The sequence below is a fragment of the Schistocerca serialis genome, chromosome 2 (genome assembly GCF_023864345.2).
Source record: "Schistocerca serialis cubense isolate TAMUIC-IGC-003099 chromosome 2, iqSchSeri2.2, whole genome shotgun sequence".
Classification (NCBI taxonomy): Eukaryota; Metazoa; Arthropoda; class Insecta; order Orthoptera; family Acrididae; genus Schistocerca; species Schistocerca serialis.
Window position 1 is genome coordinate 632,311,241 of NC_064639.1, and position 18,975 is coordinate 632,330,215.

General features: G+C 43.2%; 1 protein-coding gene across 3 annotated transcripts in view; it reads left to right on the forward strand.

The window, feature by feature from the left end:
- The window catches only part of LOC126457710 (uncharacterized), a 95,410-nt gene extending 82,117 nt beyond the window's left edge, over window positions 1-13,293 (forward strand). The window contains exon 7 of one of the 3 annotated variants that reach the window (XM_050094240.1): window positions 11,555-13,293. In XM_050094240.1, coding sequence (XP_049950197.1) covers window positions 11,555-13,056 — 1,502 coding nt within the window. In that variant the 3' untranslated portion in view covers window positions 13,057-13,293. The remainder of the gene's footprint in view (window positions 1-11,554) is intronic. The other 2 variants (XM_050094241.1, XM_050094242.1) reach the window with 2 other exon arrangements.
- The last annotated feature ends 5,682 nt before the right edge of the window (window positions 13,294-18,975 follow it).

Genomic DNA, 18,975 nt, shown 5'->3' on the forward strand with positions numbered 1-18,975 from the left:
CTCAAGAATAATGGTTACAGCTTCAACCACATGGGCAACAGCTGATCTGATCTGATGCGTCTATCGGTGTCTCATACACGAAACACTTCAGCTTCGTCCACAAACCAATTTCCATAGGAGGTCAGCAACATCTCTGAAACAACGTTCACCACACGGCAGTTTGAACACCGTCTGTGAACATCGTTATCAGCAAAACGAGCAAAACGTTCATATAGCCCTAGTGCAGAAACAGAGCACTGGACAATTGTATCATATAAAGAACTGTTTCTTTTTAAGTTCTCTAAACAGTCTATGTGCACATAATTTTATTTTGTACCGTATATCTTGCTTGTTATAAAAATGAAAATTTGACCTTCTAACGGAACAGCAACATACACAATTTAATTTTTTGTTATAAGTGATGTAGCCTTCTACATTTCTCATACTTTCTATGTTTATTTAATGAGTAATATTTGGCTTTTCTACTGAATAGTTTATTGCACAACATAAGCTTATAATATACATTTCCGGTACAAAGTTGGTACACCTGGAAAGATGACGTCGACTTTGATTGTGTGGCGGCATATGCCACCTGGGGGATAGTAGATGTGCTGGTCGTATCAACGTCGTCCGCCACCAAATTACGTAGTGCAGTAGCTACCAGAGATCTGTCTGTGTCTACCCTCTAACATCCAATGCTCACAGCCAGAATGCTTGTGAGCTGCAGACGTGTGAAGCAAGCAGGCAACGATGCCATGGAGATGCACTAGTGCCTCCTACAGCCAAGCGAGCGAGTTTGGAAGGTTATCAAATCGTGGCCTTCCGAGTGGCGGAATGGCCCTTTTGGTAAAACTTCCATATAATTTGGACGCCCTGCGTCATTTGTGCAGCGCTACTGGTATCAGTGGTCGTGTGAACATTTTGACGCAACCACAGATGAAGTTGGGGATGCCCGTGCAGCACAGACACCTGCAGGGATCTTCCTATTGGAACAGCAGCACTGACAGATTGTACGGCTACCACAGCACAGGTGAAATGAAATGTCGTGTGGCTAAGGCCCCCCGTCGGGTAGACCGTTCGCCTGGTGCAGGTCTTTCGATTTGACGCCACTTCTGCGACCTGCGCGTCGATGAGGATGAAATGATGATGGTTAGGACAACACAACACCCAGTCCCTGAGCGGAGAAAATCTCCGACCCAGCCGGCAATCGAACCCAGGACCTTAGGATTGACATTCCGTCACGCTGACCACTCAGCTACCGGTGCCGGACACAGCACAGGTTCAAATGGTTCAAATGGCTCTGAGCACTATGGGGCTTAACATCTATGGTCATCAGTCCCCTAGAACTTAGAACTACTTAAACCTAACTAACCTAAGGACATCACACAACACCCAGTCATCACGAGGCAGAGAAAATCCCTGAACCCGCCGGGAATCGAACCCGGGAACCCGGGCGTGGGGAGCGAGAACGCTACCGCATGACCACAGGTAACAGATCTTGTGAGGCCAGATGTGTCAAGACGAACTGTTGTGAACCACTTATTAGCAGTGGGACTACGGGCACGCTCACCTCTAGCCCATCTTCCAGTCACGCCGTATCATCGACGTGCACAGCTTGACTGGTCCCGTCAGAGGATGACTTGGAATGGCGCACTGTGGTCTTCAGCGATGAAAGCGGATTCTGCTTGCACATCAGTAATGGCCGTTTCCGCGTATGGCGTAGACCTGGTAAGCGCTGTCTAGTGGAGTGCTTTCACCAGGACACATCGGTCCCATCTCAAGCCTTATGGTCTGAGGTACGAAAAGCATTAACTCCCGTTCACCTTTGGTGTTTCTGGAGGGAACGATAACCAGCGCTTGGCACGTGCATAATGTTGTTAGACCCATCCTTTTGCTGTTCTTGCAATCAGTAGGTGATGTGTTGTTCCATCAGGATAAAGCTCGCCCACACGCTGACTGTGAAGTCCAACTTGCCCTGGCCAACACGATCTCTGGGCTTGTCTCCATGTGAGGGATATGCTGGGACGAGAAGTGACTCGCGCAACTCGTCCATTAATAGCTCTTACTCAACTACGTGTACAGGTCGAGCAGCCGTGGCAAACGTATTCCAGGACAGTACTTGCCATCTCTACGATCGATGGAAGCCAGACTCAGCACCTGCATTGCTGTCTGTAGAGGCTACACTACATAGTAATATGGGTGTTTAAAGAGGAACGACAGGCTGATGGACGAAAGTATTGCTCAAATTTAGGATTATTTTCTCCGTAGTGGAGTGTAGTAGACAAATTGGGTTTGTTGCAATGAATAAAATATACATTGAAGTTTTTATTGGTATTTTTATTGAAAAATGTTAATATCTACGCTGCATAATTGAGGATTTTCCCGAGGCAGCTCTGAAAGGGGATAGATCGACGGTTGTCGCTGCACTCCGATTGTGGTGATGTAAAACATGAACATATCACGCTGAGGGGAAAGTTGAAGGATATTTGCCATCGTGAAGATGAGCGTTTTGCATTAGACTGTTAGAACTATCCCTCGAGGTCTCCCAGGAGCTCCGTAAGCAATTTAAGGTGAATGCTAGGACGGTTGTTTTGGAGGGCACAGCTGAGTTGCTTCCCCATAATTCCGCAGTTCTGTCTTGTGCTCTGTCTGTAATGGTTTCGTCATGAACAGGACACTGATCCCAAATCTTTTTACTTCATTCGTTTTATCTAAAGCCTTATCTGTGTCAGACTCACATCCCCCAAATTAGCTCGGATCTCCACTCTCCGAACACTTTACAATTCATTTTAAAGCCCAGAATGCCAAGCACTCTTTCCCCTCTCACAGACAACCTCTACCAGGTGATTAAATTGCCATCTCCTCTCAAGTTCCTCGTGTATCTCACAAATTCTATAGATCCTGTAAACTTGGAGAAGAAAGCAACAGTTTTCTCACGAATCCCCTGGTTCGTGTTGCACCTATATTAACATGTTGTACCCTCCCTCCTGTTCAGCACCTTTCGAATCGTATTCCAAGGAAACTTCCTGTCCCAGGACTGCGTGCTGACATTCCCCCATCTTACTAGCTATAATTGTAGCGTTTATATCGCCTCCGTATGTCAAGGCTACAATACATCATCTGACCTCCCAATGAGCATAAATTTCCCCACGCTCTTCCCTACACCCGCTCACAAACCTACCGATCCATATAACCTTTTCAGCCCTCACCTCCATCCTATCTTAATAGCCTTATAGCAGCTACCTTGAGCTGACCTCAAAGGACTTTCCAGAAGCAGTAGCTTTATCTTCACCTTAGCACCAGCACCAGCATCACCATCGCCATCTTTGCTTCTTTAGAGATACATTGCTTTTTAATTTATCTTAATCTTGTTAATTTAATTCATTCTAGCGGTAAAACTATGTAAATATTTTACAATGTCAGTTTGCTGCGGAGTAGCAGTATGTATGCAGTCTGCCCACCACTCCATCATGTGATGAGAATGAAATTAATAGTAAAGAAAAAGACGTATCAACATCAAAGCCGTGTTATTGGCCTTGCATATACCTGCCCGTGCATAAGAGTCTTTTGTAATATGAAACTTCCTGGTAGATTAAAACTGTGTGCCGGAATCTCATTCTTTTGTAATGTATTTGTCTTATTGGGTCTAGATTTGCACTCATCGAACCAACGCACAACATACAGTGGATGATGCACAGTATATATCATTTCTCTTCGCTTTCTATTTTGAACCTGAATGGTGTTCAAGAAAACAGCTCCCAGTGCATCTCAGAAAGTAAGAGGTCAAGCTGGTTTGGACACTACAATGCTTTGCCGGCCATGGACCTATGTTTATTGGTGGGAGACGGACGCTTTGATGTGGTCTTCCAGCCATTGCACAGTTTCGGCATTTTCTGTGTCGCCAAACCATTCTAGGGGTGAGAAAACGATAAGTGACAAACGAAATCTATCCCAGAACAGCAGATGTTTCGAGTTTTATTCCAACACTCAACCACTCATCGACCTAGCCATTATACACTCCTGGAAATTCAAATAAGAACACCGTGAATTCATTGTCCCAGGAAGGGGAAACTTTATTGACACATTCCTGGGGTCAGATACATCACATGATCACACTGACAGAACCACAGGCACATAGACACAGGCAACAGAGCATGCACAATGTCGGCACTAGTACAGTGTATATCCACCTTTCGCAGCAATGCAGGCTGCTATTCTCCCATGGAGACGATCGTAGAGATGCTGGATGTAGTCCTGTGGAACGGCTTGCCATGCCATTTCCACCTGGCGCCTCAGTTGGACCAGCGTTCGTGCTGGACGTGCAGACCGCGTGAGACGACGCTTCATCCAGTCCCAAACATGCTCAATGGGGGACAAATCCGGAGATCTTGCTGGCCAAGGTAGTTGACTTACACCTTCTAGAGCACGTTGGGTGGCACGGGATACATGCGGACGTGCATTGTCCTGTTGGAACAGCAAGTTCCCTTGCCGGTCTAGGAATGGTAGAACGATGGGTTCGATGACGGTTTGGATGTACCGTGCACTATTCAGTGTCCCCTCGACGATCACCAGTGGTGTACGGCCAGTGTAGGAGATCGCTCCCCACACCATGATGCCGGGTGTTGGCCCTGTGTGCCTTGGTCGTATGCAGTCCTGATTGTGGCGCTCACCTGCACGGCGCCAAACACGCATACGACCATCATTGGCACCAAGGCAGAAGCGACTCTCATCGCTGAAGACGACACGTCTCCATTCGTCCCTCCATTCACGCCTGTCGCGACACCACTGGAGGCGGGCTGCACGATGTTGGGACGTGAGCGGAAGACGGCCTAACGGTGTGCGGGACCGTAGCCCAGCTTCATGGAGACGGTTGCGAATGGTCTTCGCCGATACCCCAGGAGCAACAGTGTCCCTAATTTGCTGGGAAGTGGCGGTGCGGTCCCCTACGGCACTGCGTAGGATCCTACGGTCTTGGCGTGTATCCGTGCGTCGCTGCGGTCCGGTCCCTGGTCGACGGGCACATGCACCTTCCGCCGACCACTGGCGACAACATCGATGTACTGTGGAGACCTCACGCCCCACGTGTTGAGCAATTCGGCGGTACGTCCACCCGGCCTCCCGCATGCCCACTATACACCCTCGCTCAAAGTCCGTCAACTGCACATACGGTTCACGTACACGCTGTCGCGGCATGCTACCAGTGTTAAAGACTGCGATGGAGCTCCGTATGCCACGGCAAACTGGCTGACACTGACGGCGGCGGTGCACAAATGCTGCGCAGCTAGCGCCATTCGACGGCCAACACCGCGGTTCCTGGTGTGTCCGCTGTGCCGAGCGTGTGATCATTGCTTGTACAGCCCTCTCGCAGTGTCCGGAGCAAGTATGGTGGGTCTGACACACCGGTGTCAATGTGTTCTTTTTTCCATTTCCAGGAGTGTACAACCCATTTCCTCTTCTTGATAATTATTCTCACTATGAGAGATGTATGTGAAAGGAAGTTATACATTTATACAAGTGTTTTACAGTTGTACTCGCAGAATATCTCTCTCTTCCGCCACAGTTTTTTGCCATTATTGCTCTGTCTAGTACAATGGAGGTTATACTCATATGTCGTAGCACATAACCTATCATCTTTTCATTTTGACAGTGTTCCCCATGCATTCTTAACCAATTGCTCACAAACCTGCTCATTTCTTATCAGTCCACCTAATTTTCAACATTCTTCTGTAGCGACACATCTCAAACGCTTCGATCCTTTTTTGTTCTAATGTTGCCATTGTCTATGATGCTGAGCTCCAAATGTACATTTTCGGAAATTTCTTCATAAGACTAAATCCTATGTTTGATGCAAGTGGGCTTCTCTTGTCCAGAAGTCCTCCCTTTGCCTATGCTGGTCTACATTTTGTGTCCTTGCTTCGTCTGTTATGGGCAGTTTTGCTTCCAAGGTAACAAGTTCCAACTTCGTCTACTCCAAGATCACTAATTTTGACGTTCTCATTTCAGCTACATGTTATACTTTTCTCTTTTTCCAGTTTGCTCTCGATCCATATTTTGTACTCGTTAAACTGTTCATTCCATCCAAAGAATGGAGAAGGCACGTCATCAGCGAATCTTATCATCGATATCCTTTCATCATGAATTTTAATTCCACTCTTCAAACTTTATTTTTTCCCGTCATTGTTTTATCGATCAATGGATTGAACAGTAGAGTAAAATTACTACACCTCTTTCTTACACTATTTTTAATCGGAGCACGTGCTTCTTGATCATCAATTATTATGACTCCTCCTTGTTTCTTGTACATACTTCACTTCTCTCCCCATAGCTTACTCATATTTTTCGTCATCTTGCACAGTTTTACATTGTCGAACGCTTTCTCTAGGTCGAGGAATGAGCGTTTCGTCATTCTTCTTCAGCCTTGATTCCGATATCAACCGCAACGTTTAGACTGCTTGTCTGGTCACTTTACCTTTCCTAAAGCTGCTCTGATCGTCATTTAACAGATCCACAATTTTCTTTGCCATTCTTCTGTATACCGTTCTCGTCAGCAGCTTGGATGTGCGAGCTGTTAAACTGATTGTTCAATAGTTTTCGCACTTGCTCGCCATAGCTATACACGGATTTGTGTTGATAGCATTTCCTCGAAAATGTGATGGTACGTCACCCATCTCATAGATATTACATACTAGCTTGAATATTTGTTTATTTGTCACTTCCCACAATAATTTTGGAGACTCCAGTGGAATATAATCTATCCTCTGTGCCTTATCTGATCTCAGAGCTCTTTTAAATTCTGACTGTAATACCGGGTCGCCTGTGTCATCCATATCGAATCCAATTTCCCCTTTTATCACTTCATGAGACACGTCCTCTTCCTCACATAGGCCTTAAATGGTATTTGCACTACACACTCACTCTTCTGATTTTAACGGTGGAATCACCTTTGTACTCCTAATCTTACACCGTTGCATTCAGTTTCACCGAAGGTTCTTTTGACTTTCATATACTTATACTGTTTCGGTCCTGCCTTCGATCATTTTATTTTCCATTTCTTCACATCTGCCTTGCAGCCATTTCGGACTGGCTGACCCCATTTGCTATTTAGTTTATTCGTAAGTAATTTATAATGCTTTATTCCTGTCTTTCCTTGGCCATTTCTGTATCTCCTTCTTCCGTCAATCAGTTTAAGTATGTTTTCTGTTTCAGAAGGTTTCTTCCCAGTTACCTTCTTTGTAACTATGTTTGTTGTCCAAATTCTGTGATTTCCGTTTTTAGAGAGGTCCACTACTCTTCAACTGAACTGTCTACTCCGGTGTTCCTTCTTGCAGTCTCCATATCCTTAGCGAACTTTAAGCTCGTCTCGACATTTCTCACTACTACGGTATCGCACTTCCTTTCACACTGATTTTTTTTCTGACGATTGCTCCCTCCTGCGTATATCTCGCGAAGAGACCATGAGGATAAAATCAGAGAGATTAGAGCCCACACAGAGGCTACCGACAATCCTTCTTTCCACGAACAATACGAGACTGGAATAGAAGGGAGAACCGATAGAGGTACTCAAGGTACCCTCCGCCACACACCGTCAGGTGGCTTGCGGAGTATGGATGTAGATGTAGATTCCCTTAAACTTCAGTCTACTCTTAATCGTTACTAATCTGAGTCTATATCCGCTGCTGGATAGACCCTTACATTCCAATATCTGATTCCGAAGTCTCTGTCTGAACATCACGTGATCGAGCTCGAACTTTCTCGTGTCTACACGTCTTATATCTCCCCCTCCTGTGATTCCTGAACAGAGTATTCGGTATTACGAGTTGAAATTCATTGCGGAACTCCGCCTTTCTCCTCTGCCAAGCCCATTACATTCCAAAGTCCTATCTTCTAATCCCCCCTCGTACAACAATCATATTTTCATCTCCTATTACTTACTGAATTATCCGTTCAGTATCCCAATACAATCCTCTGTCTGATTATCCGATGCTTGGGGCGTTAGCTTGTACACCGGAACTATGATAGTCAGCCTTGGTTTACTGGCGAACCTGATGCGAACAACAGTATCACTGAACCGTTCATGTCCTACTTTCCAATTCATAACGAATCCTACTCCCGTTATATCACTTTCAGCTGCTGTTGATATTATCCCGTATTAGTCTGATCAGAAATCTTTATCTTCTTTCCATTTCACTTCACTCACTCCCACAGTATCTGGACTGAACTTTTGCATTTCACTTTTCTGACCTTCTAGCTTTCTTACCACGTTTAACCTTCTGATATTCCATGGTCCGACTCGTAGAATGTTAACCCGTCGTTGGTTATTCAATCTTTTTCTCATGGTTACCTCCCCCTTGGCAGCGCACTCCCGGAAATCCGAATACGAGATTGATCAGGAATTTTTTCCCACAGCAGAGATTATCATCACACTTCTTCTATTATATGAATCATGTCCTGTGTATACACAGTATGTGTATTTAATGCAGTGGTTTCCCTTTCCTTCTGCTTCGTGCCGTTGATCATTGCCGACTCATTCGCATTTTAGGGGCAGTTTTCCACGTCAAGGCTAAGAGACTGCACTGAAGCTCTATCCGCACCTTCGCCCTGACAAGGCTTTTGGCAGAACGAGGGTGACTTCTTACGCCAGGTGTCCTTAGCCACGATTGATGACGATATCTATTCAAAATTCAAGCAGTGGCTGCGTTAGAACCCGAGATCCAAGGACATGTTGGTTCGTAATCAAAGATGCTACCCGTAGATTACTGAAAACATTTGTATCTAACAGTTATGTATGTGAACCATCTTGCCTTAGGGAACTATGTTTCTCCTTGTGCCTCGTCTCATCTCGCGAAGCGTCCCTGTAGTGACGCTCCGAAACATTTCCGCTTCACTTTAGCGAAATTTGCCATTGGTTTTGTAACCTTCAACCACATGGAACCCAGATATCCCAGTTGGCGTGGTAACGTCTGGAATTCGTGTTGGCCACTTCATTGGCGCTGCAGATGTTGCAGACACATGCCCAAACGAGAGCGACGTTTACCGTTAAGCATCTCGCCTGAAAATCAAAGTGTTCTGTACTTCATCCTACTGTAACCACAAAATATCATCCGTGGCAGCCTTGTTATCGTGCTCAGGAGTTTTTCAATTTCAAATGAAAATTTCTGTTCATTTACCCTTCAAAAAAGTGTTGTCGAGACATGTGTCGTGATAATATCCTGGGCCATATAACACGATGTGGGTTCCTTTCCAACTCTTGCACATAACAGTGGTTTTCCTTAGGCTAGAAAACGGTATTCCTCCTGTGCGAACTGCGATATGTAGCACATTTATTAGAAAAGTAGTGACTCGCCCCACCTTTGCATGGGTAGCATTTTCTAAAGCTGGACGCACTGCAAATATTAACTGATGACCATCCAAAATGCAACACCATGAAGGAAACATCCAATTCGGATGCAATTTGTGTCACGATTAGCATTTCAGTGCATGTTCATATCACGGGCGCCAGTAGCTCCACCTGCAAGCGCTGTATAAACGGGGAACAGTGTGGACGTACCGGAATTGATCTTTCGCACGGCTGTTTTGTGTCAGCAGCTTCAGTATGCCTCGTAGAAGGCTGTGAGGTTTCGTAGTTCGACCGAGGAACAATAGTTGCCTGTATGGATTGTGGAGTATCCTTCAGAGAAATCGGTGACCACGTCGGACGGAACCGAACAACTGTGATGCAGATCTGCAATCGCTGGTCGCAGGAGGAACGGCGGACCGACGGGACCGGCTGCACCAACCTCGCTGCACCGCTACACGTGGTGGCAGGCTTACTGTGCACATGGCTGTGATGGATCGCTCTGCCACATCACCAACCGTATCAGAAGAAATTCAGTCTGTTGCGCAAGAAGTAGTGTGCGCGCGTACTATACGACGTTGTTTGCAGGAGAGTGGACTACTGTCCGCAAGGCATCCATTAGTGCGTTTACCACTGAGTCAACGGCACAGGCATTCGATCCGGCAATGATGCGGTGAACGACAGGCATTCACAACCGAATGTGGCGACATCGTTTTTACCGGTGAATTCTGGTTCTGCCAGCACCACCACAGTGGTCGCATTACTGTCTGGAGGCACCGCGGCGAGAGACTGTTGCCTCATCCACCGCCAAACTGGTCCTGCACCTGATACTATGGTTTGGGATGGTACTGCATTAAATTCCTGCACCCCCCAACTACGCCCTGCTGTTACACAGCCAGTCACAGTTACATCTCTCAAGTGCTGGAGCCTGCTGTCCTCCAATACCTTCGGGGCTGGCTGATGGCCACATTGCAACAGGATAATGACCGACCACATCTGGAATGCTGTGTTCGAGACTTCGTCTCACCCATCGGATTGCATTGCAGGCTTGGCCTCCTTGTACTTACAATCTCTCTCCTTTGGAAACGTCTCGTCCGTGATTGCGGAAAGCCTGGCCGGGGATACATCACTAGTTGCTACTCCAGATCAACTTTGGCAATATGTGTGAAGTATCGTGGGCAGCTTCAACAACACATTCAGAGCCTGTTTCATTCATTACCTAGGCGTGTAGTAGCCGTTAGAGCAAGCAATGGCAACAGATCAATACTGACTTCATCATCTTCCTCACATCAGATGAGGCCGTATTTTCAATCATGTGATCTTTGCACAACGTGTCATCTCCCAAATAAATTTCGCTGCGATATCTCCGGCCCTTCTTGGAGTTGCATTTTGGATGGCCAGCATTGTATTCGGAAACTGTCCTCTTCCAGTGAAAATCCTACATTAGTTTTTCAGATTAGCATTCACATACGGACAGAAACAAGCGGTAGGGGACTTTAACGTATAACCTAAACCCTTCCATTTTCAGATCTTTTTTCATGGAAGCCACGCCTTGTGGCCACCGTGCTTCACATTCATCTGCTCCTTTGGAAACTCATCTCATTGGAGACAGTTCAGTTGATTAAGGGACGATGGCAGGTACTTCCTGTCTTTGACGCAGCACGAAAATACACGAAGTTTCTCTCTGCCACGCAGGGTTTCTTTGCTAGGTAGATCATTGCAAATGCTCTGATCCTCTCTGTAATAGAATTTCCCAACCTGTGAGCTACACAGTGTGTGTAGCCGCCACCAATCGCTGCGTTGCAATCTATCTGTGTCGACATTGGATTCGCAGCGCAAACAATACAACACTGGAACAAAACAACACAAACTGACAACACTGCTATTTGTCAGCTTCAGAGCAGGAGCAATACCTATTCATTTCCTCAATTGTACGAAGTCAAGTGGGTTACGGGGACTCCTCGGATACGCTGTAGATGAAGCAGAGGTATGTGGTATTCACTCCATCAATCTCAGATATCTGTTTTTCTGAATACGTTATTTATATTTCCGTTTCGTCTTACATCGTTGTGAGCGATTACTCCTTGATATTTGTTGATTATGACCTACCCTATTCTATTCATTGATCATCTATGATTTAGATAAACGACACCCAACTGTGCTGTCCGGAGGAAAATTCGAATGCAGATACCACCAGTATACGAGCATCACCAACACTTGTTTGTTGTGATTGTTTTTCAGATGAGGAGTGGCAGCTGGAAGACAGAAGCAACGCTACGCTCTACGTGGACACTGGCTGCGTGCAGCTGTTGGTGAATGCCCTGGACCATCCCACGTGCCCACTGGAAGACCTGCCACCAGAGAGGATCGAGCAGCGTGATCAGTGCCGTGTGCAACTTTGGGACGACATGGTGCAGAGGTCACCCCACATACCTGTGACCAGCTACCTGGCTTACACGCAGAGGACAAACGTCAACCTCTGCCTCTTGGCCTGGATGACTGTCAACTCACACAGCATTTGTCAGGACGTCCCCTTTAGTATGACGCAGTCCGTACAAGATGCTCGCTGCTATTTCGATAGCCCTGACGACCAGTCGTGTCTGCAGTCGAACGATACAGATGCCATCTGCTCTGTTTTCAGAGCTCTTCTGTTGCTGAAATGTCGCGATTTTTCCTCACATAAGCCTCTAGAGGTGTGTGCCGTCAAACTTTACTCAGATGGATCGTACTCTACAGTGTTCAATGCAACTTGGGGAGAAGGTATCTACAAACAGTATGGAAAGCCAACACAAAGAGCCCTGAAATACAAATACGGTTTAAACAGCGCCACGTTGAAATACAAGGATTTTAAAATTGACAACTTAAAACCATTAGAAATCTCATTTATAACACTAAATATTCTTTTCCGCTTATTGACTGCAGGGGTATATATGTACCTTCCCCAGTTACGTAATTTACCTGGAAAGATATTCTTGTCCTTTCAGATCACGGGTATAGTCCAGATCCTGTGCTCCGAGGTCGTGTATCGTATGGTAGGCGTCCCTGACTTATCGACAGCAGTGCTGATCGATAGCGCCCTCACACTTTTAAGTTGTTTCTGGCTAAACTCATTCTGCTACCAAATGTTCGCATGCATTCGTTATCTCAGACTCCCTAACGACCTGCTACGTGCTGAAGCAAGCCAGATATTCCGTCGTCAGGCGCTGTATGCAGTAATAGCCTGGAGTACTGTATGTGCAGCATGTATTGCTTTCGAAAAGACAAGCAAACATTACCTGATGTACAGTCGGATATTATTCCTGCTGGGTATTACACTGTCGATATCTTTCAATTTGATTTGTCTCGGACTGCTGGGATACATGTACCTATGTACTCGGAATTCCATGAAGCAACTCAAAATTTTTAGTGGCGCTAAATTTGCTTCAAAGAAACAACTTCTTTTTATGTCAGTGAAGGCTGTAATCTTAAGTGGAGTAGGAATAATCATTCGAATTGGGTTCCACCAGGCACAGGGTATAGCTCAGTTTGTGTACTACGTACATATCGCTACAATGGTGCAGGGACCAGTGCTATTCGTTTGCTTCGTTTGTAACGAAACAACACTCCCTCTTTTCAAGAACATGATACTGTCGTGGTGGGACCCAGACATCGTCTGTCACGGACGAGAGCTCTGTTCCGCAGAGGAAAGAAATCTGGCAAGGACCCTCAATGAACAGACTTTGGCTGCAGAATACTCGTTGTAATCTTCATAAGGATCCTTTTAACGGACTACCTTCATTGTAGACCATAATAACGTCTGTGACTAGTTATAAAAATAGAATCTACTTCATGAGATTACATTAACTGCGGCCGATATCGCACAGTCAGTACTTCAGCTTACTAATTTGTACTTTGTTTATAATTGTGTGCTTGTTTGTACATGTTAGTCTATTTATACGCATTCTAATACAGTGAGATTAAATAATTACTTACTAATTTCCATGAAAATAAGAGAAAAGTTCTTGCCCTACTTCCTCTGCCCAATCATATAATGAAGCATTAAAAGGAGTATAAAATTTAAATAACGCCACCTTTTTTATGTCTAACATTTGTCAGAGGTGAAAATAATGCGAGAACTTCCTGTTCACTATACGTTACTGTAACCACTGTTCTATAAAGTTGAGGCAAAGCAGTGAACTCTTACAATTCATTTACAAGAATCTTTTTCCTTTCGCATGATCATTCGAAACTTTTGACAGATATCAGTATTTATCTGATGTTTAAAACTGCATAGCCACTTTGTACGTAAATAATTGCAGAGTCGTGCCACTATTTGTATCTCACACCACGTGGAATAATGCGGTATTGGATCTGGGACTGGTGCAAGGTATCACTTTTTTCTGGAACTTTTGAGGGACTATCACTTCTGAAAACGCTTTGAGCACCTGAAGATTGTAATACTGTATCATATTCAACTAATTTCGGACATAATTCGTAGGTGTGCCTTTATTTATCAATATAGCTAGTTAATTTAGATTATTGATAGTATCCGAACTAAGGATAATTTACATAGGTGAGTAGAAGGTGAATTGAGGGATCAGAAGTAAAGGGCTACAAGTGACATATCCCACAAAAATGAGGTAAGTTCACCTAGAGCATGGTAAGGCAAGTGAAACTGTCATGTCAAAGGGATACAACTGAAATTCCACTCTGTATTGCTCCACGGTGAATGAAAAGAAAACTAGCTACAAGATGTCACGAAAGACTTCCACTCTTGTAAGATTATATTGATCTTTTATGTCGTATGTTATCTAACTAACCTTTTTACGACACATGACAAGAAGGAAGTGACCTATACAGTGCGAAATATTTTCAGCAATAAGATAGTGCATTACACAGTATTCATTCTTAGTATGTGTCACTATCGTAAGCCACAGAAGGGATAGTGCTCATGTAGCGTTATATATATATTGCTCCAGATAGCAACTGTGTGATAACTGAATTGATAACAACCAATAATGAAGTATTATGGAGAAAAGTTGAATCGAATATCCTTAATTACCAATATTCTGGAATCAAAGAGATACAATATAATACAGACTATTATGAACTGTGATATCAAACTGATCATTTATATTAAATTGTTACTCCAGCATGAGAACAGAAAATGCTACAAAGTATTTTTATGTCTAGTACAAATTAAAAACTTGAAACTCCATTTCGATATCTCGAGAGAATTTTGAATCCCTGTGAACTTTAACTTCAGTCTTCTAGGAACAATAAAAGTGTACTTATACCCCTTTGCTTCTTACCCACTCAATTGTAATTTAAGTAATATGACAGGGGAAATTAAGGGGAGTTGGAACGCCCTATCCCCACAGTGTTAAAGTTACTGACTTGGCTTTCCTGTATTTCAGGAACCACTGTAGCCATTGGCATGAAACTTTTACAGGACATTACACTGTATCTTCAGAGTCCAATGAACTACAATAATTGCATTTCAGCTACTGCTTTCGGAAATGCAATTTTTTAATTACACGGTTAAAATGTTATGTAACTTTTTTGTACGTTATCCTAAATAATTTTAATTAAACGTAACATTATGTTCTTCTTTTGGTTCAGTAGACTCAGAATATATACGTTATTACTTCCTGAAAATTTGAGTAATCTACTCAAAGTCATTTTTTATATTTAGGGAAAAAAGGAAACAGAAAATGTAAACTTGCGGGAACGGCTTCTAAAGTTTGAAAAGACTGTAACTCACTTAGTATGTGCTTAATTTTTTATTTTTAGTCACTCAGAAGCACTCTGCACCATACTGTATATCATCCTCTTGATCTTTTTCCAAGTTTTTCTTCTTTTCTTCTTTCTGGACTCCTTAGTGGCCAACTGTGCTGCATACTCTGCTTTACCAATGCGACCTTGCCCATGGGAAGTCAGTCCATATAAGATTATTGAAAGACCGATTGGGATTTTTAGTCTCACCAAGCAGACACTTCTTCAGTAATTCAGAATTTTCCAGGTTTCTGGAAATAGGTTTTATGATATCCATGACTGCTGCTTGAATGGAATATTTATGGCTCTATGAACCGTTTGAGTACTGGGCATTGCTGTAGTTGCACCATGAATCAGTTCCAGGAGGGCAAAGGTGGTGTACTAGTTTTTCATCAGTTGACAGTCCGTGGAAGAAGCTAACCTGCCTGCTTCATTTTCAACAAATCCTCAGTATTATTTCTAATGGCTAGCCCATAATACTGATGTAGTTTATCAATCATTTTGTCTGTCACCCTGCCTCTTATGATTTTACCATCAGAAAGTTTCTTGTCTCTCAAACTTTGTTTCAACTTCCTCAACCTGGTGCCCATCCTCACCTGGACATGATCTTTATAACACAGCAGTCTGCATCCTTCTATATAAAAAAATTACCGATTTTATTAGATCTTGAAGTAATGCATGTAAAAATTTTAAGATTTTCAACTGGTGTAGATTATATTTTAAAAAATAAAATAAAATACTCCCCTTGTGAGTTTATAAGTGATATTTACATCATTTTATTCGAAAAATTGCAAATTCTATAATGAGATAAATATACGAAAATGTGAAAAAAAAATTCCCGTTCTAACTCCCCTTCAATCATTGTAAAAGCAGAGAAGCAAGTTGCTGGTTACAACTGAAGGGCAGCAATGTGTGAATGAACCTGTAATGGCGTTTGTTGGGCCGATTAGTGGTTGTGTACCATTATTGATTGATTGCCATTGTTTACTTCATATAGGCTATCAACTGCGCTTATAGTGATTTCAGAGTCATCAAAGTTCAAGTCTCTGTTTGCATTCTTACCAAGAACAACCACTCTTTTAAGCCAGAAATCACAGTTTTTTGCTCGCCCACAGTCATTAACGTAAATTCAACTATTTGTCTATCATGTACTAAATTTTCTAGTCTGTTACACCTGTCTAAAGCAAACGTGATGGCTGTGCACATGCTTGTTAAATTTTGATCAAGACTTCTTATTGTGTTAGAGACCTCTTCATGAATCTGCATTATTCGTTCATCAAGGTCTTGGCATTGAGAGGGAATTGTGTCAGAATACTCGTGCATTCAGGTTTTGTAACACACTATTTCTCTAGGTATTGTTTAGTAACAGCATCATAGCCATTTACAGGGTCTTTTACATCTACGATCCTTCTTCCCTTAAAGTGAACGAAAGTCTTAGCCACCTTAAAATTGTTCTTCAACTCTTTCCGAAACCGTCTGGTTACAAGTCTATCTTTTAGTCTATTGACGCATAAACATCATTGATTTCTGATCTAAATTCTTCAATTGAGTCTCCATCGATGTTAGACTCAAAATTCTTAACGAGTTTGTTTCCATTTAACATGTTTAAAATGTCGTTGAATCCATAATTCATACACAAGAGTTTCAAGACAAACAGGCACAGATGACCACAGACAAATTCATCAAAATTTTGTATTCTCTCGCTGTTGTGATACAACTCATCTTCACCCAACTAACTAGCGAGCTGCTTAGGGATAATCCCACCAAACAAGTTAAAAACGAGCTTTATGTTGTTGTTTTTGTAGTAGCAAATACAGTGTGTGCCAACATGGTTTGAAGTGTTTAAGTTCACTATGCCACATTCAAAATTTTTCTCCTCATTGGGCAGTTCAAAACTGGCTCTGAGCACTATGGGACCTAACATCTGAGGTCATCATTCCCCTAGAACTTATAACTACTTAAACCTAACTAACCTAAGGACATCACACACATCCATGCCCGAGGCAGGATTCCAACCTGCGACCGCAGCGGTCGCGTGGTTCCAGACTGAAGTGCCTATAACCGCTCAACCACGCCAGCCGGCGGCAGTTCATCAATCATGAAAACACCCCGAAAATGATCAATTTTTAGCTGTTTAGCCAGTGTTTCTATGTCAAAATTCGACAGTGGATCATCAATTTTTTTAAACATCTTTTCGATTATTTTTTTTTTTGGTTACTTTTGTCCAGCGTTACCTGAAGGACTTCTTCCAGGGTTCTTCTCCATCTCCAAATTGATTGTGTCTTTTCTTTTCGTCCAGCTCTTTATCACCTTTTTTCTTGTTTATGACTGATTTTGCGATTGCTGCAGACCCATCAACAAGTGAGTCAGTTGTTGCGAGATATGGTAAAGCTGCCAGAAATAATAGAAGAAAGGCACCCTCATGCTTCTGTTTTGTTAGGTACTCGATGATTTTTTCACAACTGGTATGGATAGCGTGACGAGCAAACTTCCACCTGCTTCCTTCTCATTCTTCCGCTTTTGGGCATCAGTCAAGAATGGCTCAATCGCATATATTTGCTCATTTTTCAACCTCAAATTGATTGATTTTGGCCTTGTCTTACCGCTTGGAAGCAGTGTATAATTAACTGAAAGGCTACCCAGTTATGAAGGTAAGAAAGCGATGAACAAAAATTTTTACAGGCCCCGTCAGTTTCAATCCCCATGCCTAATTTTTGTTTGCCGTACATTATTCCTCAAACTACAGTTGCATCTTTTTCTCCTTATGAAGCATCACTTGCATGCATTCCTTTTTTTGCAGCTAGTTGAAGCTCTTTTCGGCTTATGTCTTTTTTCTAAGTCTCTGTTGTCTCTGTATGCTAGGTCATGTCGTTTGCACGCCTCATCCAATTGATTGATTCCTTCATCTTCTCTAGCTAATCTTTCTTCTAACTTCGTCCCCAGACCACAAAATTTGTAGCTTGGAAGAGGCATTTCGAATGGCAATTTGTTGATGAGAGTGTTTACTAGACTTTTTCCATGTTTTTCACGCGTCCAGAATGTGTGCTGAAGATTGTTCAAAAATCAAGTATGGAATCCCCTTGGGATTGTTGATGATGAAGTCGCTAAATTTGTTCGTCAGCACCTGCGTTATGCCAACTTTTTCGTTGTGAAAATTTTTGTTCCCTGATAGTTCTTCGCCATGGATAACTGCTAATCTGTCGATTAATTGACGAACATCGTTCATCCAAACATGTTCCATCGGTCTCGTTGTGTATTTTTTAACCAAACCGTCGCCAACCATGGTCTGAGAACTGCTTTGACTGTCCGAACTACCACCAGCTCGTTCAAATGACTCGTTGAGATTTGACGCTGAAAAGGCGTGGAATTATTCATCAACGATAATTCTGATTAAGTTATTGTACTTGTTGCCTTTACTCGACTTTATTTTATTGGGGTTGCTCTCGGTGTACACAGCGTTTGAATCGAACAAAATTCTTGCGTAATTCTGCAAGTCGAGAGAATGAAACTTGTCATCAGAATCATTCAAGGTTGTATCATTTTTAGTCAAGAGACTCATTAGGTCACTAGTCCCATCATACTCCTTATCACTTTCAACCTGTCATCATCAAACTTTATCGGCAATTTTCCGACATACTTGGAGGTGCCAACTGGCCTTATTCCAAAGACGTGGTCTTCACTGTGGTTGATAAATTCTAGCATTCTTTCGTTTATGTTGATTCGTCTGACGTCTTTACCTTTCATTTCACTTCGTTCTTCGTCGTCTTTGCTCTTCATTATGCCTCGTTCTTCATCGTCTTTGATCTTCATTTTACGTCGCTCTCCTTCGTATTTTGCTAGCAGATTACATTAGCGTGTAATCTCTCTCTTCGTCATCAGGATGCTTGATTGATGGAATATCGTGAAAT